Source organism: Monodon monoceros, unplaced genomic scaffold, assembly GCF_005190385.1.
Source record: "Monodon monoceros isolate NGI ecotype Baffin Bay Population unplaced genomic scaffold, NGI_Narwhal_1 Super_Scaffold_2, whole genome shotgun sequence".
Classification (NCBI taxonomy): Eukaryota; Metazoa; Chordata; class Mammalia; order Artiodactyla; family Monodontidae; genus Monodon; species Monodon monoceros.
The window spans coordinates 31,001,460-31,024,939 of NW_021703776.1; the positions used below are offsets into that span (position 1 = coordinate 31,001,460).

Sequence of the window (23,480 nt, forward strand, 5' to 3'; positions counted from 1 at the left end):
GGGAGGGGGAAGGGTAAGCTGGGATGAAGTGAGAGAGTGGCATGGACATAGATACACTACAGAATGTAAAATAGATAGCTAGTGGGAAGCAGCTGCACGGCACAGGGAGATCAGCTCGGTGCTTTGTGACCACCTAGAGTGGTGCGATAGGGAGTGTGGGAGGGAGGGAGATGCAAGAGGGAGGGGATATGGGGATATACATATGCATATAGCTGATTCACTTTGTTATACAGCAGAAGCTAACACAACACTGTAAAGCAATTATACTTCAATAAAGATGTTAAAAAAAAACAACAGCAACAACTCTCTTGGTGATTTACTCTTACCTTCAGTGAAAGGTCTGTGTGGAAAAGTTGTTAATTGTTTATGTACTTAAAGGCTTTTTAGAACTCCTTTTTCTCTTACAGTTTGAGGATTTCGTCCCAATCTTCATGTTGACGTCTGAGTACTGACATTTTTTTTCTGCATTGAACTGGAGAGTTGTCGCTCAGAACTCAGAAAGGGATGTGATGGACAATGAAGCCCAAGAGGCCTGGACCAAAACTTCCATTCTTTTTTTTTTTTTTTTTTTTTTTTTTGCGGTACGCGGGCCTCTCACTGCTGTGGCCTCTCCCGTTGCGAATGGAGCACAGGCTCCGGACGCGCAGGCTCAGCGGCCATGGCTCACGGGCCCAGCCCCTCCCTGGCATGTGGGATCTTCCCGGACCGGGGCACGAACCCGTGTCCCCTGCATCGGCAGGTGGACTCTCAACCACTGCGCCACCAGGGAAGCCCCAAAACTTACATTCTTGCTGATGGCTCTGATGAAGCCAGTGTCCTAAACACGAGGATCACAATTCATTAAAAAATTGATGTGCAGTTTGCATATCTGAGGGTAGTGAATGCAGTACCTGTTCTCTGGGACAGAGGAAGGAGTTAGAATTTACTAGAAACTACATTGACCACGTGGCTTCATATCATGTATTAATTGTAGCTGTCACATCATAACCCGTTGTGTATCTGCATTCTTCCCCTGGAAGCTGGTATCTAACCGGGCTGTGTACAGACAATTAAATTCAAACATTGGGAACGCCCAAACTATTGGTATTTGACTTTGGGGTATTTACTTCCTGAATTGTTTTCTTTAGATGTTGTTAGCTCTGAGTATTCAGAGGTTAATGGCATGAGAAAGTGATCCTAACACTTCAGCAGATTGGCCACAAAACAGACACTGACTGCGTACTGATGTTATTAGAATAGGAACTTTGGGCAGGACCCAGTCTATATCCTTTACCCACCAAGGGTCATTTAGAAATGGAAGGGCTGCCCCATCTCTTCTTGCTGTATGTTTTCAGCTTCCCCACTTTTCATTGTCTTGTCACCCTTTATCTCTCCATGGATCTTGTCCAGGCCCATGTCTCTTTAGGGCAGGCAGGGAGGGTGCGAAATGGACTCCATGGAGAAGAAAGGGGGAACGAGTGAAAACATCTTTCCTAGCAGTCTCTTTATAACCTGTCGTATCTTCTTGGCTCTTTACCTAGAGGTTTATCTCCCCCTCCCAAACCCATAAATATATTAGAGCTAATGTAAGTTTGGATTTCTTTCTGACTGTAGACATGTTCTTAATCCTGTATGCATAGAGTCACCATTTACGTCTGTGTAACCTTGCCTTTCCGTTAGACGGTTGTAGGTGGAGGATGTGGTATAAATGGGGGTTTTATCTTTTGTTTCTGGTTATAAAAGGAATATATGTAATGGAGAAAAACTGGAAGTTTGAAAAGATAGAAACAAACAAATCTACCAGTAGCCAATCACACAAAAACCATTACTATTAGCATTTTGGTATATTCTTTTCTATTTGTTTTTTAAGCGTCGTTGACCTTATACTGTCTCTTCAGTTTTACTTACTATTTTTTATTATTACTTTTTGACTTTTCACCAAGATACTTACATATATTACAAGTTCTTTAAAATATTTGTAGTAGCTGCATAACATTCCATCAGGTGCCTGGACTCGCTCGGAGGAGGGGGTGCCGGTGGCAGAGTAACAGCAGTAGTGTTTTTAGAAAACCAAGGACTGTAAAACCCTTTCTGGTGGTAAAAAACATACCCTAACAAAGTGTCTCGTCCTCTGTCATTCATAGGTTGTGTCAGTTAATTCCGCAGTCACCTACTTTTGGAATGTAGGGCACTTTATTAACCTTGGGTCTCTCGTCTAAAAGCAGATAATCAAAGTTAACATACTTTGAACGGGGCTTCTTAAAAAATTAGGGTTGTGATTGACTCTAGCTCAGCTGAGTCAAGTTAGAGAAGATATTAAGTTTGTTACCTAGTTTCATGCAGATAAGGAGAAAGAGTGCAGTTGTAGGTGTTTAAAACGAAGTTCAAAAAAATTTGATTGAAACTAAAAATTGGGGAAGTTCTAAAAATGGAACTCCTTATGAAGTACCTCTTAAAGTAATTATGCTTCAGGAGGAGGGGTGAACACATAAAACCTGGAGTTGCTTTTGGATCTTATACAGCAGAACGCATGTAAATCGGCGTCTGAATGTCTTCCTCCTAGAAAGTTCGGGATGACAGTACAGGCTGCTTTAATGGGAGGGCTAAGTAGCTCTGGTGTTTGGCCTCTTTCCCTGGTTCGTCTTGGCTTTATAATGTCCCGCCTTTGGGGCCAAGGCTGCTCTCTGCTTGACCTCCCCAAGCAAGAAGGTAGGCGGTAACGTCACATCTCAACTTCATCGATAGACGTACTTAAGAGTCGTTGGTAAACAGGCCAGCAGGAGAGCTTTGGAGAAGTCAGTGTGGTGCTTTGTAATTGTCGAATGGAGGTGCTTAGACTTCTGAGAGGCTTTTCAATTAACTCTTTTCTGTTAATACCAATAAATGTGCTTTGAGATGGTAGCAGATACTTATCAAAATAGATAAATTAAAATTCCTTGGCTGATGTGTTCAAGAAATGTTGGATTAAACAGGTTTATTTACTGCAGGAATTCTTTAACATCTTTAATTGACTTAGGGGCATTTTTCAGCTTTAATGAGGGAGAATAAAGTAAGCAACCTCCTCAAAACTCATTTTGCCTCATATCATCTTTTTCTAGGAGGACCTCTTTTGATATCTTGATATAAAAACATTTGTAGCAGAAGCGGGATTTCGTATCTAGGTAGTATGGCTGAATGCTTTTCAAACTTTACTGTGGTGTGATTCACCTGGGGCTCTTGTTAAGCTTCCCCTCCTTCCTGATTGAGTGCATCTAAGGTGTCACCTGAGAGTCTGCATTTCCCGGAAATGCTCAGGTGAGGCTGCGCTGCTGCCACACAGACCGCACTTGGAGAAAGGAGGTAGTTCACTGTTGATTACTAGCCGCTGAGAAGGGGCCCGAGGAAGATTAATACTTGCCAGGTGGTTTAGTAGCGTTCCGGAAGGCTCCCTCATGAGCTGTGAGAGCTGATTGGAAGTTGCTGGTGCCTCTTATGATGAAAGGAGGATTTCCAGAGTGAAACCAGAGAACTAGTGATCCCCTGATCTCCGGGACTTCTGAACACCGCCGGGTGACCTGCGGGGTATGTGCTCTAGGTCTCGTTCTGGCTGAAGGGATCACCGTTTCTCTTTGCTGGGACTGTCGCGACCTTTGTGCTGGAGTAGAAAGTTGTCGGGGAGGAGACCACCGTTTGAGGAGAGACTCTATGATGACTTGTTAGGGAAGAAAAAGGGTGTCTAGACAGATGGGAAGAAGTAATTTGGCGGGAAGACAGAACGAAGGGGATTCAGTGGAGGGAGAAGGAGATCTAAATCAGTGTCAAGGAACAGAAAGAGTAAGCGTACAGTCAGGGCAAGAAACTTGTCGGCACCAACGCAGCACAAGGCTCATTACCCGTTACAGAGAGGGAGCCTGGGGAGAAAGTGACCCTGTGCTGAACCTGGCCTGTGGTGGCATCTGATGTCAGCAAACGAAGAGAAGTGACAGTTGGGGTGTGCTCGCTGGAAATGCTAAAGGAAATACGTACAAGATGTGAATGAAGTTGTGGTTCCATCGTATGGCTGTTAGAGTACAAGGAAGTGGAGACTGGTGCGTTTCTAAAGTGAATTTTCAGGCTTAAAGAAAAGCTCACGAGGGCTTCCCTGGTGGCGCAAAAAAAAAAGAAAAGTTCACGAGAGGAAGGAGGACGTGTGACCCAGGATAAAGAAAGTCTCATGAGCCTGTAGGACTCCAGGGGCAGCTCACTGAGGGCTTGGGAAGTAAGTGAAGGCCGACAGAGCTCGCGGTTTTGTGTGTGATCAGAGCCAGCAGAGGAGAAAGGCATAGGCCTGCTTCTTGCGGCAAGTGGCAGGATGCGATGCCTCTCTTCTTACCTCCAAAAAGAGGATGACGTTTCAAACGGAGATTGCACGACATAGGCAGCAGTGGGGTGCCGGCTCCTTTAAATGACTTCTGGGGAGTTAGAAAAATGACCTTTTGTGATGCTGCAAGTCCACACGTGGGATCGCAGCACCGCTGTTAGGATTGTTTGCCAAATTGCCAATTGAGGATCTGTGTCATCACCCTGGTATCATTGCACGTGTCATGAATTTTATAAGTTGTGTATGTGAAATTGTAAACTGCCATGGTTAATATTGATCCTGTCAAGTTCTAAAATGAATTCTTTTTTTTTTTTTTTTTTTACGGTACGTGGGCCTCTCCCATTGTGGAGCACAGGCTCCAGACGCGCAGGCTCAGCGGGCATGGGTCATAGGCCCAGCTGCTCCGCGGCATGTGGGATCTTCTCAGACCGGGGCACGAACCGGCATCCGCTGCATCGGCAGGCAGACTCCCAACCACTGCGCCACCAGGGAAACCCTAAAATGAATTCTTAACTGAAAGGTTTGGGAATGCTAAGGGAGATAAGTAGTAGTAACCAGGAGACAGGGTAAATTGAAAGTGAATTACAGGATTTCCGCTTGGCAGTGTCCAGATCAGACATTTCTTTAAAACTCTAGGTACAGTCGATTCGTAGGTGAACAGTGGTGGTGACGGGTTGTTCTCATTGACAGAAGCCTGTGGAAATTCTGCACCCGTTTGGGAAGGGACCATGGTCCCAAGAACCTGATAAAAACTGATTGGTTCTGAGGTAGCTCCTCCAGACTCCTGAGTATGGGAAACAGGACCTCACCCCCATGGGTCACGTGGATGAGTGAAATAGCCAATGTCCAAAAGGTGCTTGCTGTGAGAATCCTGGGCATGTGCCCCGTAGAAGAATTTTCTTTCTCTTCTGACCAGGAGGAACCTTGGGTGAGAGGCAGAGAATTCTGTCAGAGCTGCTCCAGCCTTGCTTTGTCACAGGTACTCTGCCATGTCCTAGGGATGTGGATGAAAAAGATACACCCCTGTCCCCGGAGCAGCTTACAGTGTAGGAAGGGAGACCCACATTCATGTACGTAATAACAGTCACGTTTGCTGAGTGCCCCCAAAACAACACTGAATGCTTTCTGGGACTTCCCTGGCAACCCCGTGGTTAAGACTCTGTGCTTCCACGGCAGGGGGCACAGGTTCGATCCCTGGTCGGGGAACTAACATCTCGCATGCCATGCAGCTCGGCTGTAAAAAGAAAAAAAAAGGAGCGAACGCCTGCTGAGCACGCATGATGCAGTGAGCACCTTTGTAAGCCCTTCAATATTTTAAGTCAGTGGTTCTCCAAGTGTAGTCCATGAGCATCAGCATCTTCTGGGAACCTATTAGAAACAGATTCACAGCCTCGCCCCAGACCTAAGGCATGCAAAACGTCTCGGATGGGGCCCAGCAATCTGGTTTAATAAGCCCTCCAGGTGATTCTGATGCAAGCGATTTGAGAACCACTATTTTAAGACATGTAACCCTGACGAGAACCTTATGAGCAGATTTCATTTCTCCCATTTAAAGAGATGGAAACCGAGGTACAAAGAAGTTAATTTGTCTACTACAGATGCCTGACTTTTAAGTGGTACAGAAAGGTTTTGAATCTAAGCAATGCACATTTAGAGCTCTGCTCCTAACCACCAGGCAAGGCTGCCTCCCAGGAGAATAAGGTGCAATGCACAGAGGAAGGAGCTGTAAACTCCAAAAGGTAAAAAGAATTAAGGTATTAAGAGCTGGATTTTTTTTTCCTTTGCAAACATTTAATGAGAATTAATTGTATGCAATGAATCATCTTACACACCGTGGACATTTATAAATATGAGCGGAATATAGACCCTATCTTTAAGATTCTTATAATGAATTAGGAAAACCTAATATAAATATGTAACTGGAACCTAAAGTGCTTTGAAGTAACTAAGAGAGAAATTCTGACGGGGCAGGGAGTGGGGGTTTGAGCATATGAATACATTTTGACATAAACTGAAGGGAAACTTACTTCTTAAATGTATGAGGAGAAAGGCATTCCAGGCACAGAGAATATTATGTGCAAGATTCAGATGTTTGAAACAACATGTGTTCCTGGATTTGCTAGTCTGCATTACGGTATAGATTGGAAATTCCTAATTTAAAAGGAGTTCGTGAAACTAATTGCTCCTTGTTTATTTTCACCATCATTTTTTTTGGACGGCGCTGTGTGGCATACGGGATCTCAGTTCCCTGACCAGGGATCGAACCCACGCCCCATGTAGTGGAAGCATAAGAGTCTGAACCACTGGGCCACCAGGGAAGTTCGTCTTTGTTTTAAACTTGGGAGCCAATAATTGTTTTGACCTATTTCTTGCTTTTATGTAACATGTCAGTGAAGGTGGAAATGTACCTTAAACAGTTTTGGAGGAAATAATCTTAAATGGCAGCGAGAGATCATTTGGTTCAAAATGAAAAAAATTCTTACTGGTTACTCACAGGGATATATTGCTAGGGAGATTACAGAGCTCCTCCTGCACTGTAAAATTTGATAATCTAGACCAGGATTGGTAAAGTTTTTCTGTAAAAGGCCAGAGAGTGAATCTTTTTGTCAGGAAAATGGCCAGAGGCCATATGTAAACACAGCAGCTTAACTGTGTTCCAATAACACCATGAACCCAGTGTGGCAGCTGAGTTTGGCCTGTGGCCCCCTAATCCAGGTTCCCACCTGTTTCACGTCGCTTAGATGAAGGCCGTGGAATGCTCCAGGAGACCTCAGGCTGTCCTGTTTGGTGCTATTATTTCTGAGGTTCTGTGTATGGCTTAGTTGAGTAATTGAGAAATAAAAACCAGAACTAGTTTGTAAGTCTTCCGTCTGCCAGAAGACTGTATGTTATCACCTTTATTGTTTTGCAGGGTTAAACAGTTTGTGTACAAATTGACAAGAAACATCTAAGAGACTAATTTATTTCCAGAGCCGATGAAGGGGAGCAAGATACCTATTCCTGTATTTCTTTTGCTCATTTCTGACTTGGCATTAATATAGGAAAGGAAAAGAGAACATTCTTTCCTCTTGAAGACCCCACACAAAGTGACTTATTGAAATGTTTTCCACTACAAAGAAATAATTGGTATTCAAATGGATCTTTAAGTTCTAAAACAAGCACCTAAATTATTCAGTGTATAAAAATATACTCTCGCTTCATTTGTGACCACTTAAGACAGAGTTGAGACACTAGAGAAAACAAGGGGGGAAGGGTGGCAGAGGTGTTGATGGGTTTCATAGGTTTTGAGGGGGTGGTATCATACCTTACTATTTGGCCTGAGAGTCTGGATCACCAGGCGGTGTGGCAATGGGAAGAAGTTGCCATTGGCAGTTCAGCCCCTGCTGTATACTGTAGAAGGTCCTAGATTGACAGAACGTTGAAGTCCCTCTGGGGGTTTACGAGGCTGGTTGAGGAGAGATGATCTACACATGCAAATAGGGCCGGGAGGCATATTAGTGGCAAATACTGACAAGTATGGAGTGTTTAGGGGAAGAGATTGGTCACGGGAGGCTCAAGGCTTGGGTAGGCTTCATGTAGCATTTGTGTGGATGGAAGGAAGGGCAGGATGTGGAAATGTAAAGAAATACAGGGAGCAGAGGTCATGGCAAGGGCTTGCACACAGAGGTGAGAACGCACATGGTTTGCCGAGTAAAAATCAGACCAGCCACCTGGCTAGAGCGGGAAGTTTGCAGGAGAAATGTGCAGCCTGGATTATGTAGACAGTGAGGGGACTGGCCGCTTGGGTAACGTCTTGGGATATTGTCTGTGAGCACACAGGGAGCATAAACTGTTTGTTTTTAAATAAATTATATTTTTTAATAACAAGATGATATGTAAGGAGAGGTTTTAGGGAGGCTAATCTGATTTGTGTGAAGGTGCTAGAGGCCAGAGTGGTCAAGGAGGCAAGGAGGGTCATTCTGTTGGGTAGCCAGGATGATGATGTTACAGTGAGAGCAGCTTTTACATGCTGTATTTTGAATTTTTTTGAGGATTTATTTGTAGGGAGGAAGGAGGCTTTTATTTTTATTTATTTATTTTTTTGCGGTACGTGGGCCTCTCGCTGCTGTGGCCTCTCCCGCTGCGGAGCACAGGCTCCGGACGCCCAGGCCCAGCGGCCATGGCTCACGGGCCCAGCTGCTCTGCGGCATGTGGGATCTTCCCGGACCGGAGCACGAACCTGTGTCCCCTGCATCGGCAGGCGGACTCTCAACCACTGTGCCACCAGGGAAGCCCAGGAGGCTTTTATTTTTTTGAACCTTACGTTTTGAAATAATTTCAGACTTAAACGTACAAATAATACAGAGACTTTGCCTTATAACCATCACCCAGCTTCCCCAAATGTTAACATTTTATATAACCACAGTGCACTTGATACACAGTACCAGCATTGACACTCAAGTAACATTGACACTCAAGTAACTGAAATACAGACCTCGTTCACTTTCTGCCAGCTGTCCTACTAAGGTCTTTATCCTAGTCCAGGATCACACGCAGGGTCACATTGCCTTTCCTTGTCAGTTTCCTTTGTTCTCCTCCAATCTGGGGACCCTCAGTTTTTCTTACTCTTTCATGACTCTTGACAGTTTTTGCAGAGCACATTAAATTCAGGTATGCATTTTGACAAAAATACCCTAAAAGTGCCTTTCTCAGGGTATCATATCAGCAGGCAAGTGTTGTCAAGTCTCATGGTTGGTGATAAGTTTTATCACTTAGTTAAGGAGGTGTCTGCGAAGCTCCACTGAAAGGTTACTATTTTTTCCTCAGTATTCCTTAATAGCTTGTGGGGAGACACTTTGACACTATGCAGATATCCTGTATCTCGCCATACTTTTGTTCACTAATTTTGGCATCCATCGATGATTCTTGCCTGTAACATTTAGTACTGTGTTCTTTGCCTAATGGTGATATTCTCTTTGCCTCCTTTCGTTGCATTTACTAACTGAAAGAATTCTATAAGGAAGAGCTGTCTCCCCACCCCTCCCCCACCCCATTTTTTTAATTCAATGATTTATATCAGTATGGACTCATGGGTATTTATCCTACTGGTTTAATGCAATACTTTCATTGTTTTGCTGCTCAAATCGTCCCAGATGTGGCCAGTGGGAGCTTCTTCACGTCGGCTGCTGTGGAAGGGGTTCATGCTGGAGTCCAGGTGTGACCGGGCAGGTTGATTTTACCGCAAGTAGGGGATTCAGTGACACGTGGAGATAAGTAAGCTGACAATTTAACTGTTGACCCAAAATCTTCAGTCACTTGACGCCTAAATTGTAAAGGTTTTTCTGTGATTGCATTAACCAAGGAAGCCCACCCGGCTAGGCAAAATCATTCTCTTGTTTGTAAACGCAGAGAAGAAAGATACTTGCCCAAGGAATGAATAGAATCACGTTGATGACACTTTGGGGTTTGTTTCTGTGGTACCTATCGTATATATTTTCCCAGAAGCTGCTGGTTGTTGCCGATCTGTCTCCCTAGGCAGGCAAGATTGTGAAACATTTATAAGTATTCCTAAGCCCCACTTCAATTTTCTCCTTTAGCTTTTAAGTGGGGCAGACATGTTTATACTAGAAGAGAGTCCTTTAGCAGTGGGAAGTAAAAATTAAGTCTAATGCTATGGATGTCGTTAAAAGGGGATGTCCTTTCAGAAGGTATGTAGGTACGATGCTGCTCTGGGGACGTGAGGTTCCTTGGTTTAGGGCTGCGTCTGGGATGGGGTGGATAGAAAACGCACACCAAAGAACAGGTGCAAGGTGGGATTTCCTGAGACACTGGCTCTTTGTTCTACACAAGCCAGACTTAGGAGCTCAGACTCAGAGCCCAGGGCTGTTTGGTGGGCTGGCACCTCTGCTGTGTCCGGGTCACTTGAGGAGTGCGTCAAGCTACAGAGCAGCGGGCGGGTGATGAGAGGTTCAAATTGCCAACTCCCACCACTGGTTTTCATAGTTTTTCTCAGACCGGGGTGCGCGTTAAAACTACATTGAAGGGCTTGGAAAAAACCCATGCAGGTCCCTCTCGCATAGGTTCTAATTCTGTGGACCTGAGCTCCTGTTTGATTATTTCTTCAGTTTCCCAGATGGTTCTAATTTACCTCCAGGGTTGCGAACTTCTGGATCTAGCAGAGACAGCTATCTGTGACATCTTTATGCAGTTATCGGCACTTGTTTGTCATGTGATTCTTAAATCAGTACATCCCGTGTTATAAGATAAATGTATGCGGAAGTAACTAAAGACAGGCTTGGGCTGCAAACTCGGGTGAATTTCTTAACCTCTTTAAGTCTAGTTTTGTCACCTGTAAAATGGGATTAAAACCTCATAGTTTTTCAAAAATTAAGCAATATATTGCATGTAAAATATTCAGTACAATCTCTAGCACACAGCAGAAACTCATTTATTACTTAGTAACAAGCAGCATGTTACGGTAGAGTGGTGACTTCGGACTCAATCACAGTATTCTTCCAGCCCTGGCTGTGTAACTCCCAGCTCTGGGGCCTTAAGTAAATTCCTTAATTTCTCTGAACCTCAGGGCTCTTGTCTGTAGATGTATCAATAGGTGGGTGCAGCTCCTAATGTGGGAAAGTGCTTAAGACAAAGGAGGTGCTCAGTAAGCATTTCTGCCGCCTTCCCTTTCATTCTGTTTTTTAACACATCACAGGGCAGTGGAAAACTCTAATTTTGAGAATATCATTGACTTCGGTTTGGCCAGGCTGTGTTGAGAAGATATTGTTACAGTGGCCTTTGTGGCTGTGACTGACTTTGGGAGCACATCCCTTGGAGCCTCAAGGAATGGTTGGGCCTGATGCAGAAAGAGTTGTGGTGCCCGGCCCTGTGCTTCCACATCAGCACTCGACTCATGTCTCCAGTTTGCATTATGCCGAACTTGTGATGACCGTGTCCTTCTCAAGCCAACTTCCTGGCTGAGTGGGATTCTGTCCTTTTCACCTGGATCAACTTTTGATTGAGATGCAAGGGTATGCTGGGGCTTAAAAAGGACCTCTCTCCCCAACCCGGGCCTTAGAACTCTACTGCACAGCCTACTGGATCACAGCCTTAATTGTTTTAGTGCATAGTCTCTTAACACATGGGCCCTCTAGTTACTTATGGAGATTTTTGGCTTCTTAGAATGATAAGAAATCTAAGTACACTTATTCCACTTTAACATGTTCATTTCTACTTGGTCACCCAGAGTGGGTAAAGGACAATGGCTGAAGGTGACAGCAAGTTGTGTTGTGAACTGAATTCTCAAGTTATCAACAGATTTGGTAGTTCTTGTTGGTTCCTATTTTAACAAAGCAGGTCATACTTCTCTGGTGACTGAAGTGATTCATTCTTTTTCCTTTCCTTTCTCTCTCCCCTTGTAGCCTAAGTATTTTAATTCAATCCAAGGAGAGCATTAAGGCATGTCCTTTAAAAGCTGATTTAAAAATTTGCCTTAAGTCTACCATATAGTTTAGCACGATATTTCCAATGACTCTGAAATAAGTTCCATTTTTGGTTCAGACCCAGCCTCAGAGACTATTAGCATCTAACTTTAGTGGACCCCTAACTTAAAAAAAAAATGAAAGTAATATATGATTGCTAACCAGTTATTTTTCTGAGTAAAGCCTTCTGAGTTTACTCTGAGTTATCCTTCTGAGTAAATAAAATTTATTATAAATTTTTTCTGGAAGTTCATTTGTGAGTATTAAAGGGTTGCAATTTTCTAACACATGTTTAAAATATGAGGTTTGCACGGAATCATTTAGGGAATCATTTTCTATGGTTCATTAAATTGGAGAGGAGAAGAAATAAATTTGAATTAAAATCTAATTTCATTTGTATTGTTACTAGTCTTCTCTCTATGGTCCATATAAGTCCTTCATGAAAGAATCATTGCATCTAGCTTAAGTAATTCTAGGAAATTGGAAATAAAGGGGGAAAAAGAATCATTTCATCTGGGCTTTATACTTGAGATATCATGGTGAGAGCCATTTAAAAGAGGACACCTGCATCAATTGGACCAGACATCCAAGGTTATAGAGTAAATTGATAGGAAATTCGGAAGAAGAAATGTTCTTCCTGATTTATTTAAAATGTTCTTGAGATCCCGTGTCTTCTGATAAATGATTTCTAAGTTAGAGGATGGTATCTTGTTCACATGTATGTTTCTGGAGCTGCCACTGTGCCTGGCAAGGAGATCAGTAGGTGCTTCATAAGGGAAATGAACGGAAGTTAGTTGCCACAGGAGTGATGAGATGAAGCCCTGAAATGCTGAGAGGAGAAACAAAGCCGAGGGAGTCCAAGATGGGATGAAAACAGCTGAGTAATTGAGTATGAGGGAAAGAATATTGAATGGCGAGGGGTGCGTCTTCAAGGGCGTCCTTGTGCTACTCTTTCAGGGAAATGTTGGGAGAGCAGTCTGTGAGGTTCTTCCGAGCAGTCATTCTCAGATTCGTGTAAGTTGGCCCATGGTGTTTCCCCAGTAAAATTATGTAACAATCCTTTCACAGTATCTATGAAAAATGAGGTAATGGATGGTCAGTTCCTCCATGTTCTTTTTTCTTTAAGTCTTTGGCACTTGCTATTTTTAGTTAATACCAACAGCTAACGTAAAGTGGTCTCAAAAAAAAGTACAGTTACGGTAGTTATTTTAAGTTGAACAGATCAGTCCTTTCCGGAATGGTACAGAGAGTGCTGAGCTTCCCCGGCTCAGGTGAGTTTGAGAGCTGCTGTCCTGGAGCATTCAGGAAACACAGCTCCCTCGGGGCCAGTTAAGAGCGGGCTTCGCAGGAGTTTCTGACAACAAATCTAGGTATTGTGTCCTGTAAAAGGCAGTTCCTGTTAGGTTGCTCTGGTCGATCCCCTGTGGGCTAGGAGCTTATCTAACACTGTTATCTAGTCGGCATGGAAGGACCCCATGGCTTTATTGACTCACCTTACCAATCTTTTGTAACAAGCCATCCACGGGGAAGTTTCTGTGAAGTGGAATTGTGCGAGTGTAACACTAGTGTCGAGACAGCCAGATTTGGGCTGGCGGCAGAGAGAAAGGAAGCCTTTCTGCTTTCTTTTGTGAAAGTGCCCCCGCCTAATTCTTTAGAGCTTGTTTCTACCTGGAAGCTTTCTTTTTAACTAGATTATGTGAAGTAGTTGCTTTTCTGAGCTGATTTAGGCAATTAGATGAGTAATAAAGATTGTCATTCTGGTCTGCCATATTGACTTTTAAAAGGCTGTTTAGGGGAAAAAAAAATCACTTATCATGATGATTCATCTTCAAGTTATAAATCTGGTGTAGATGCAAATTTTAAACTTCAGTATTTCAGTAAGTGAATACAATGCCTAGGCTCAGAAGACAGAAGGCCTAGGAAGGGCCGGTTGGGAATGTGTATAGACTAGACCAGAAGGGGTGAGTGGGTGTTTTATTTTAACACATAGCAATTAAAAATGGCCTATCTTAAACCTTTCTTTTTTTTCTTGGAAGCCACTGCAAATCTTTAGCAGCGTGCACCAATTGGCATTCCTGGATAAAGAGTCTGTATATTTGTTTCAGTTTAATTAGAAGTAATATGGGAGCTGTGTGGAGCGGGCAAGGGGCTGAGTGAGAATTCTGTCTTAGCTTAAAGTTTGGTAGAAGGTTCAGACGCTGGAAGGCAGTGAGTGGCAGGGTATGTTTTGTAAGTGATTCTAAGAAGTGGACGCGGCGGACTAAAAACTATGGGATCTCAAGAGACAGCAAGCTTTGGAATAGCGGTAAAGAGCTTTTAAACATAGGTTGGAAGCTCAGTAAGTGTTCATTTCTCTGTTCCTTTTCCTAAACCGCAACGGGAAATGATAATAGTTTTCTATTGCGCTTATACACATGTGGGTGATGGTGCTGCTTACTGGATTGTTAGGTAGGAAAAATAAGCTCCTACAATTCAAATCACTCAGCAAATAGTTGATGCAGAGATATAAATATCTGTAATAAATGAATAGAAAAATAAACATTTTGTGTGTGTGAGGTTGTGTGCTAGAGGCTGTGAAAGCAAAGCAGGTTGAGCTGCCAGCACTCCCTCAAGGAGCGTATGGATTCGTTGGGGCAAATGCACACGTAGAAAGATAGCCAGTACTGCAGAGCACCCAGGAACCGCCATATAAATAGCCAGAAAACAAAGAGCTCCCAGAGGGACAAACTGCAGTGGACTGGGGTGGGTGGGCGGAGCTTCACCCAACAGGTGACTGCACAGACCCGGACTTCAGTGGGGTTCAGGGGTGTAGCAGGGAAGACGGAGGGCTTTCGGTTGTGGAGGACGGTGTGAGCAGAGGCAGGTATGAATCGCAGCTTCTTCTGATGAGCAGATCTCATGTTGAGTCAAAGAAGCCATGCACGGAGGTAGAAGGAGAATAGAAATCTGTTGGAGGCAGACTGTGGGGGTCCCAGAGGGGCAGGCTGGGGGTTCGGACTGACAAGCAAGAAGGGACCTACTGTCAGTTGAGGGGCTATATAGGGACTTCTGTTCAGTTGAGGTTTGCAGGATGGCCTGAGGGGGCGTGACTGGAGCCCAGGGAAATCCACTGAAAAGCCGAAACAGCAGTCCAGGTGTGCAGGGATGAGAGCTGGAGCTCGGGTTGGTGAGAGTGGAAATAGAAGGGAAAGGAGAAATGGGATCAAAATCACACTGAGAACAAAGTGATACATATACAAACATCCTTGTTTTTCTGTTGCACTTTTTAAAGTTGCGCTCTGTAGATTGGGAACCGTTCCCATGGAATATCCTGTCCCATTGGGATGAAAGTTGACCAGATATTTACACTGAGTGAGAATAAAGATGTTCACCCTCCATGGCCCATGACATTTTTTGGCTTAGACAACTGCTGGGCCTGCCACGGTCGCATATATTGTGTCCTCATAGTACAAAGCTTTCTGTTTGGTTCTAATTTTCCCCTTTTCTTTCTTTTCATATAGACTCTATCAAGAAGAATTTCCAATCCATACCTTGAACCTACTCCTTCCCAGGTATGATTCTTATCTCTCTTACAGCATTTTCTGAAACAGTGATTCTTCCCTTTGCTCCTGATTATGCCGTCTCCTTCACCTGGGATGACACGGCCGAAGGTGTTTGAAATGTTCTGATGCTTGTGTCATGGATAGGACAGAAATTTTCTCCCATTTTCCAAGTCCTCTACATGAATGCATTATGAACATGGCAGAGTTCATGTATAATATAAATATTTCCCATTTGCTGTATGATAGAAATGCTGTATTTTAAAAATACTGGATATTTTACTCTGAAAACTTTGTGTAAAAGGGGCTTATTTATATTTATTGTTATCTAATAGTGGAATATCCCCGAATGCTCGTTGAAACAAGGTGGGGATGCCTTCATTACGTTCTGTTAAAAAAAAAAAAAAAAATCAGCTGACAGGGTTGCATATTTTAGAATAACAGGAGACTGTGAGCTTTGTGAGGGCAGGACCGTTTTGGCTTTGCTCACTACTGCATCCCCAGCATCTGGAATGGGACCTGATAGCTGCTTAGTGTTTTTTGAATGACTGAGTGAATGAATACTGGTACGTTGTCAGGACTAGTCAAGTGTCAGCTGACTCATACCTCTTTTATGGTAATACTTTCTGTTACCGGACTTAGGTCGTTTTTTCTTTTTTAAATAGATTTAACGTATTAAAAATAAATCATTTCCTGTCCTTCACATTTTCTTCTTAGGTTGTGTTTAGGAGGTGATTACAGGAAAATTAAGGGAGTGTAAGGATGGGGTTGAAGTGTTCCGGATCAAGTTATAGTCAATATATTATCAATTTGTTTGCCTTGGGAGAAGACATAAAATATTTTGTAGGTGCAAAAAGAGTTCAGCAAGAAACAAGTAAACAGATGTTAGCATGTACCCTCAATATATCTTCACTTTCATGAGCCTTTACTTAGACGGTTCATTTTCATTTAGCTTCCTTTGTGAAGCAACATTGCCCTGTGGACGAAGCTGCCAATTATAGAAAAAGGAGGTAGTTTATAAAGTGGGACATAGACCTCTCCAGATCTGAGGAATACCCTGCTTCATCCTCCAAGAATCAGAGATGCATATGGACAAATCAGAAGATTAAAAAAAAGAAGCTATATGAAATTTTTATCTGCTAGATGGAATTGTGAAGTAGATGAAACCAGGATGCTTGGCATTAACTGTAAACTCTGCAGTTGAGTGAAGCTTAAAAGCAAAGCACAGAAGCCGGCTATTAAATTGTGTCATGGTGCGAGATGCTTGCTAGATAGGAAAAAATTATTTTCCCAGCTTCCAAGACATTTACAAGTATGCATTTATCAATATGGCAGAGTTCATATATAAATATACTTCAATTTGCTGTATTGGTACAAACATTGTATCTAAAAGAACAGGTATTTTGCCCTGGAAACTCTGTAAAAGGAAATTATTTATAGTTAAAGCAGTTAAGTGTTTTAAGCTTAGGGACTTGGCCATAACTTTTTCTATATAGTATGTCATTGGCAGCTCACAAATTGTCACATCATTGTTCTGAATTCTCAGTGAGTGTTTGTCTTTTCCGTGTAGGTTTATGGAGAGAATTCTTCTTGTGCAGGAAGAGCACTGAGGAATATTATCATCGTTCAGGCAGCTGACCTGATAAAGGACAGGGTGAACCTCAAGGGATTTTACAGGTAACACAGTTTCCTAACCCCTTGTCAGAAATTCTCCTTGAGAAAAAAACCCCAAAACATGTTAAAGTCATAACCTTGATCACAGAGAGATGGGCAATTATCAGTAGTAGGAGGGTTGGTTTGTTTGAAGTGTCTATTTGGGATACTGGTGGTATGGTGACTTTTCTCTTAATTAAACTTAGCCGAGTGTTTCACAGTTGGACTCCTGGTCTGAAGATAGGGAGATTACAACTGGAAGATTACAATACCATAAAGAATAGGGAGAGTACTCAGAATAAATGATAACAAAAAAAGTAGGAAAGGGTCTCAGAATAAAGACATTTCTTTAAGTTAACTAAATTTAGCTTTATCACAAACTCATTACAGTCATTTTCTTTTTTTCCATTCGCCACAGATGAGAAAAATTCCATCATGGGCTGGCTTTTGGGGATAGTGGTTCCCAACCTATTTGAGTAAGACGAGCCCCCATCCTTTTTTCTGAGGCATACTTTACATACAGTAAAATGCACAAATCTTAAGGGTACAGCTTGACGAATTTTTAGTCATTACACACACTTATGTAACTACATGCACATCAAGCTTTAGAGAGTTTTCACACCCTAGATAATTTCTTCGTGTCCCTTCCCTGTCAGCAACTATCTCATGCCAACAACTTCTTTCTGATAAAAAAAATTTGGCAGAATCGGTAATCTTGGCACCATTGACCAACTGTGTAGTGGAGATGAGAGAACTATAATGAATTAACACTTTAAAATCCCATGTTAATTAATCACAGTATTTCCGTAGGTTTTGACACATTCGGCATAGGTTAGATATGATTTATTCTGTTGACAAACAATGCTTTTGTGTATATGGAATTGTGAACCTCTTGAGAAAGCTCAAAGGTCACTGCCCCACCCTCCCATAAGGAATTCACAGCCCAGGGTCTGAAAAACCACTGGTTTAGAGCCTAGGCCAAGCAGACGCAACAGGCTTGGAAGACGGGCTGTGGTGATTGTTGGATTACTTCACGTAGAGCTCCCCCCGCCTTTTTAAAAAATAGATGGTGGTGTCAACTTTAGACAAGTCTAATTTTTTTCCCCTTTTTTTTTTTAAACGAACACTGCATGTATGGGCATCCCTCAGAGATACTGCAGGTTTGGTTCCAGACCACTGAAGTAAAGCAAATAGCACAGTAAAGTGAGTCACATGAGTTATTTTGTTTCCCAGTGCCTACAACAGTTATGTTTACACTCTAGTCTATTAAGTGTGCAATAGCATTATCTAAAAACAATATACATACCTTAATTTTGAAAATATTCCTAAAACTTGCTAACCGTTATCTGAGCCTTCAGCAGGTCATCATCTTTTCTGTTGGTGGAGGGTTTGAAATATTGTGATAAGTACCAAAAATGAGACACAGAGACACAAAGTGAACGAATGCCATTGGAAAAATTGGCACTGATAGACTTGCTAAATGCAGGGTTGCCACAAACCTTGAATTTGTAAACATGATATCTGTAAAGTACAGTAAATGAAAGTGCAATAAAATGAGGTCTGCCTGTGTAAGTCTTTGGGTTTAGTTGTCAGCAGGCTCATAGGATTCATTTCAGTTCCCACATGAGGCTGTATGTAGGATCTGTCCTTGTTCTCAGTTTTGTTTCTGATTGGATATAGATTGAAAAAGAATTGGGAGATGTACATTAATCAGGTTCATGGAAAAGAACCATCCATCCAAGTAAGAACATGCCTAGGGTTTAGTGGGAGTAGAATGTGGAGAGAGCATGAGTTGTCCTATTTCAGATTCCAGGTGATCAGGCCAGAACCTCCTTTCTTTTATAATCTAAGGACTGATGAATGCTCTGGGTTTAGAGACAAAGTGCTAATATGATTGCCTAGGCTGGGTCATTTTCATTTGTCTGGTAGTAAATTGAGCAAAGCGTTCTCCATGTACCCCATGAGAATTACTTTCGCAACTTTGAAATGTTTTCCATTTATTTGGTACTATAGGAAAAATCATACTAGTTTTTTGAGGCTTCATGTAAGTGTGTAAATACCACTGCCCCACTGACATTTGAGATGAGGGTTCTCTCTGCACTATACTATGAATTAATTACTAAAAATGTAACCGGAGACAGAAGGAGGCCAAGAGAAAGCGAATTTTCAACTTCAGAGATTAGTAAAATTAATGTTTTGTTATGGCAATCACATTGGCCTTGGAGCCAGTCACCTCCATATCACAATGTTCCTGTCAAGTATGGCAACGCTAGTTAGATCTGCATGTACTCGGAACAGTTGCTGGATTCAGTACAAGACTGAAAATACACGGGGAGTAAGAACTGCCGTGGGTGTTCACATTCCTCCCTTCCAGGCATCTCTGATTTCTCCACTGCTCTCCCCTCGGTCCTGGAGGTTTAGGTATTTAAAATGGATTGTTGCTGATCTGGTCCGCAAGTCAAGGGGGTGTGAGTTAACGGCAGCGGCAGCTTACCTCATTTTGTTTGCTTTGGTGGTGTTAGTGATAGTGTTCATCCTTACCCCAGTGATGTTTTGCCTGGTGCAGATGGATTGTTGAAAGCGATTCAAAACATAACTTGTTAAATTGGAGATGGGGGTAGAAAGAGATCGTGTGCCCCCGAAACAGTAGCTTGCTCCGAGCACGGGTGCCTGATTATTCAGTAATAACTACACATGACAGCAGTCACGGCGGGACCGTGTTTTAGCATATCCACTCAGCCCTGCACCTCCCCAAGACCGAGCCCTTCCCAATGAGAAGGTGGGGCTGGGTCACCGGCATCACCCGGCAGCCGGTTAGAAATGAGGGCTCGGAGGCTGCACCCAGCCACACTGCATCAGAGTCTGCACGTCAACAAGATGCCCCAGGGGACTGACTCCTACTAAACACCAATTTGGGAAGCCCTGGTCTGAGGCACGTCTTCCTCATCAGCTGTGAAGAAACAGGCCAACGCCTCTGTCCAGTCACCATTTGCAATTTGACAGTTTAGTTTAGTAAACGTTTTGCTGTATCCTGCCGTGTTCCAGGTGGTGTCAGACACAGAGCAGGCTGAGGAGCTGTCTGTATTGTTCTGAGAATAAGGAATAAGATGATAAAAGTGCTTTGCAAGCCCAAAGATGCGGGCTAATTGACAGAGGTGTTGAGGAATTAACACTTTGAGCCTTTAATATGAAAGGTGTCCTGTAGAAGTTAAATTTGACGGTTTGGTCTAATTGCCTGTTTTGTTGCAATCTGTTTTCTTGTTTTGTTTCAAAAAACATCCATTTATTTGACTGTTAATCTTTCTTATGTCTTAATGCCAACCTGCAACTGGAATTGTACAGCTGGTACAATCTGGAATTGCCTTAATGGCCTCAGAGTATCTTTCAAATATTTACTCCCAAAAAGTGATACTTTATCTAAAGCAGAATATTTGTTCAGATATCTCAGCAGAAATGCTTACTACCTTATTTTTCCATCACTAAAGAAAATGTAGCATCTCATGGCATTTCTTCATACTGTTGGTTACTGTGTGATTTCTAGGTATTTATAACTATGCCAATCATAAAAGATAGACAATGTTTTTCTGTTTTAGGAATACAAATAAATGTTGGCATCTTTTGGTCCTTAAATACCAAATATAGGAGAAAGATAGCCTTTTACATGATACATCTCTTTAAAAAAATTTTGGGTGACCTTTTTTTCCATACGGAAGAGTGGGTTTCAATGAAATTTCTGCAAATTAAAAAAAACTTCTGAAAGTTCTCTTCGTTTGGTTTTTCATCTGAAGCTGATAAAGATGGGAAAGTAGGCATGAAAGTACCACATGTGATGCCCAAATTGGGGCATTCTTTGAATACAGCTATGTATTTTAAGGATTACAGAGAGTATTTCTTGCATGTGGTTAGTGGAATCCATCATCCAGGTTTATGGGTTTATGATCTATGCTGCTTGGCAGATTGCTTAGATTATGTTAAAAAGATTAACAGTCAAATGTATTGTTCTTTGAGACAAATATTAAGATTTACTCTCCGTTTAAAGATCAGAAAACAAAACTTCATACTACTCACTGTGGTATAGCCTTGTCTAACCCTGGAATTATTTTGTTCTCAAAGAGATGAGATAAAAATGTGTAATTGCTTGAACCAAAGCTGATCACCACCAACTCGAGGTACTTGTCTTACCAAGGCAGAAGCATTGTCTTCAGGTAAAGGGCTGCTAAATTTATTCCTTCATTTATTCTAATGTATATATTCAGAGACTTTACCGTGGGCCTGGACTGTTCTGATGCTGGCGATTAATCGTAAGTTACATACGCGTAGTCCGTGTTCTCCTGAAAATTGTTCTCAAGGGAGATATTATTCATTTGGAAAGATGTATAATTGCTAAATGTTACATACACATAGTCCCTGTTCTCCTGAAAATTATTCTCAAGGTGAGGAAAAGAGATACCAATCATTTGGAAAGATGTATAATTGCTAAATGTTAGGTGATGCGAAGAAGAAGTATAAGAGGATATGATTCTAAGCTTCTGTAAGGCAAGCGATAGTTGAACTGAAACCTGAAAGATGGATAAGAGGTCCGTGTCATTTATTCTTGAGTTGTTTGTTTAAAAGCACATGAAAGTGACGGTATTAAATTTCATTTTTTTTGGCAAATGGGTGGCAACCATGTCTTACTGGGAATGACTTTGCTTTTGTCCAGGAGAAGCTGCGTTGGGTCGGAACTGGTAGACTGGCTTCTAGAACACTGTCCTTTGGTCCAATGCAGATCTATGGCCATAGGGGTCTGGCAGCTCCTACTGGATATGGGAATTATGTCATCAGGTTAGTGTTACATGTTTTGAAGGCACAGAATCATTATGTTGTTAAGCTACTTGACCAAAATGTGTTTGATTTCCTAGATGATATTATAATCTAGATGGAAATTGTGTTTGCTGGTAAATATTTGCATTCTCTTATAAATGAATGTGACAGTTCATCTTTTGTTACTTCTCACACCTTTTGTAAAAATAATTAGGTACTTGTTTCATTAACTACTACCTGTAAGAGTCTTTCCCTTACCCCCTCTCTTCTCTACTTAAAATGATGCACACAATTTTTTTAAAAAAATCAGTGACATCTTTAGTTGCTCTAAATGTGTGAGTTGTCTTGTTGTACTTAGACTAGTCATCAGAAACTGACTTTATGAGTAGCATGTGTATGCCATTTTAATTGTGTAAGTAGTCATAAACGACCTATGAAAATAAGCTGTTGAAACAGAACAGGAAATTGATGTTAACTAGAAGCTAAAATAGATGGTGGATATCTCTTTTCTTTGTTCAGCCAGGGAATGGAAGACTTAGAAGTCAAGCAGTTTGGATTCTTTATTTATCTCTATCACTCAGGTGCTGGTTTGTCACTGGGAAGCCCTTTTCTTCTATAGATGATAAATATTGAGGGTCAGAGAATATAGTAAGTTTCAGAAAGGCACACCCCAGGTCCCACTGTGGCAAAGTGGTACAGATGGGGATGTGGGTGTAATCTTAGTCCGTCACACCTAGCACCTGATGCTCTTCTTTAGAAAAACAGTTAACTGCCTTTGAGGAATATAATTATCAGCTTGCTTGTGCGGTTCAGGTTTCTGCTTAGCAAAACATTTTGTGTTAATATTTTTTGGAAAAGTCTCCACGTCTTGATTTCTTTTAAAATAGGGTTTCCCAACCTTGGTAGTGTTCACATTTTGTGCTAGATAATTCTTAGTTAATGGTGGGGGGGAGGCACTGTCTCGTACATTATAGGATGTTTAGTAGCATCCCTTTCTTCCACCCACCAGATGCCAGTAGCACCCCCTAGTTGTGGCAACGCAGAATGTCACCCGACATTGCTAAATGCCCTCAGTGCTGGTTGAGGACCACTGATCTAAATCTTGCCATAGTGTTGTATTTGTGTACCACCACAGTATTTAAATGTACTGCTTTGGGCCGCTAAAAAAAAAAGTTTCTTCTACTGCCTTTGAATTGCTGTTGATTTCACCTGTCCCTGAAGTAGAACAGTTGTAAAATACATGTGAATGTGCTGGCCAGAGCTTCAAGTAATAAAAATAGGGTGGTCAGTAAGTCCTTTTTAATTCAATGGGACTGTGAACGTGAATGGACTTCATTATCGTCCTATCCCTGGCTTCTCCCTAATACTTAGTAGGCCTTTCAATTTATTATTCAGTTTATGGCTCTCTAAATGATATACTTTACAAAACTGATCCACGCCTTTTTTGTTTCCAACAGTGGACCAGCATTTATGCTTTCAAGATACCTATGTTTTCTACCAGTTTTCGTCTGACGAGTGTAGCTACTTGTACTGTGAATTTGAAAGAGAAGAGGCGTGGCAAAACGGTGTCAAACTTTTACTGCAGCTGGTGCCTCTCATTCCCACTAGAGCTGGCATCTGTGACCTGTAAGTAGATGCTGTTTTGTTCCATTGTAAAATTATTCTCCCTTAGAGAGCCATCCCTGTGTCTGGGGACTGTGCTCTGCTTTT

At 42.1% G+C, this 23,480-nt stretch overlaps 1 protein-coding gene across 5 annotated transcripts in view; it reads left to right on the plus strand.

Annotated features, from left to right (window-relative positions):
* The window catches only part of RAPGEF5 (Rap guanine nucleotide exchange factor 5), a 223,346-nt gene that overhangs the window by 24,872 nt on the left and 174,994 nt on the right, over positions 1-23,480 (plus strand). For 3 of the 5 annotated variants that reach the window (XR_003795161.1, XM_029233224.1, XM_029233225.1), the window contains exons 2-5: positions 15,276-15,326; positions 16,885-16,991; positions 21,670-21,791; positions 23,228-23,396. Coding sequence is in view for 4 of the 5 variants with exons in the window: in XM_029233224.1 (XP_029089057.1) it covers positions 15,276-15,326; positions 16,885-16,991; positions 21,670-21,791; positions 23,228-23,396 (449 nt within the window). In the remaining variant the exon portion in view is untranslated. Of the gene's footprint in view, positions 1-3,351; positions 4,217-15,275; positions 15,327-16,884; positions 16,992-21,669; positions 21,792-23,227; positions 23,397-23,480 lie in introns of those variants that run through there. The other 2 variants (XM_029233226.1, XM_029233227.1) reach the window with 2 other exon arrangements.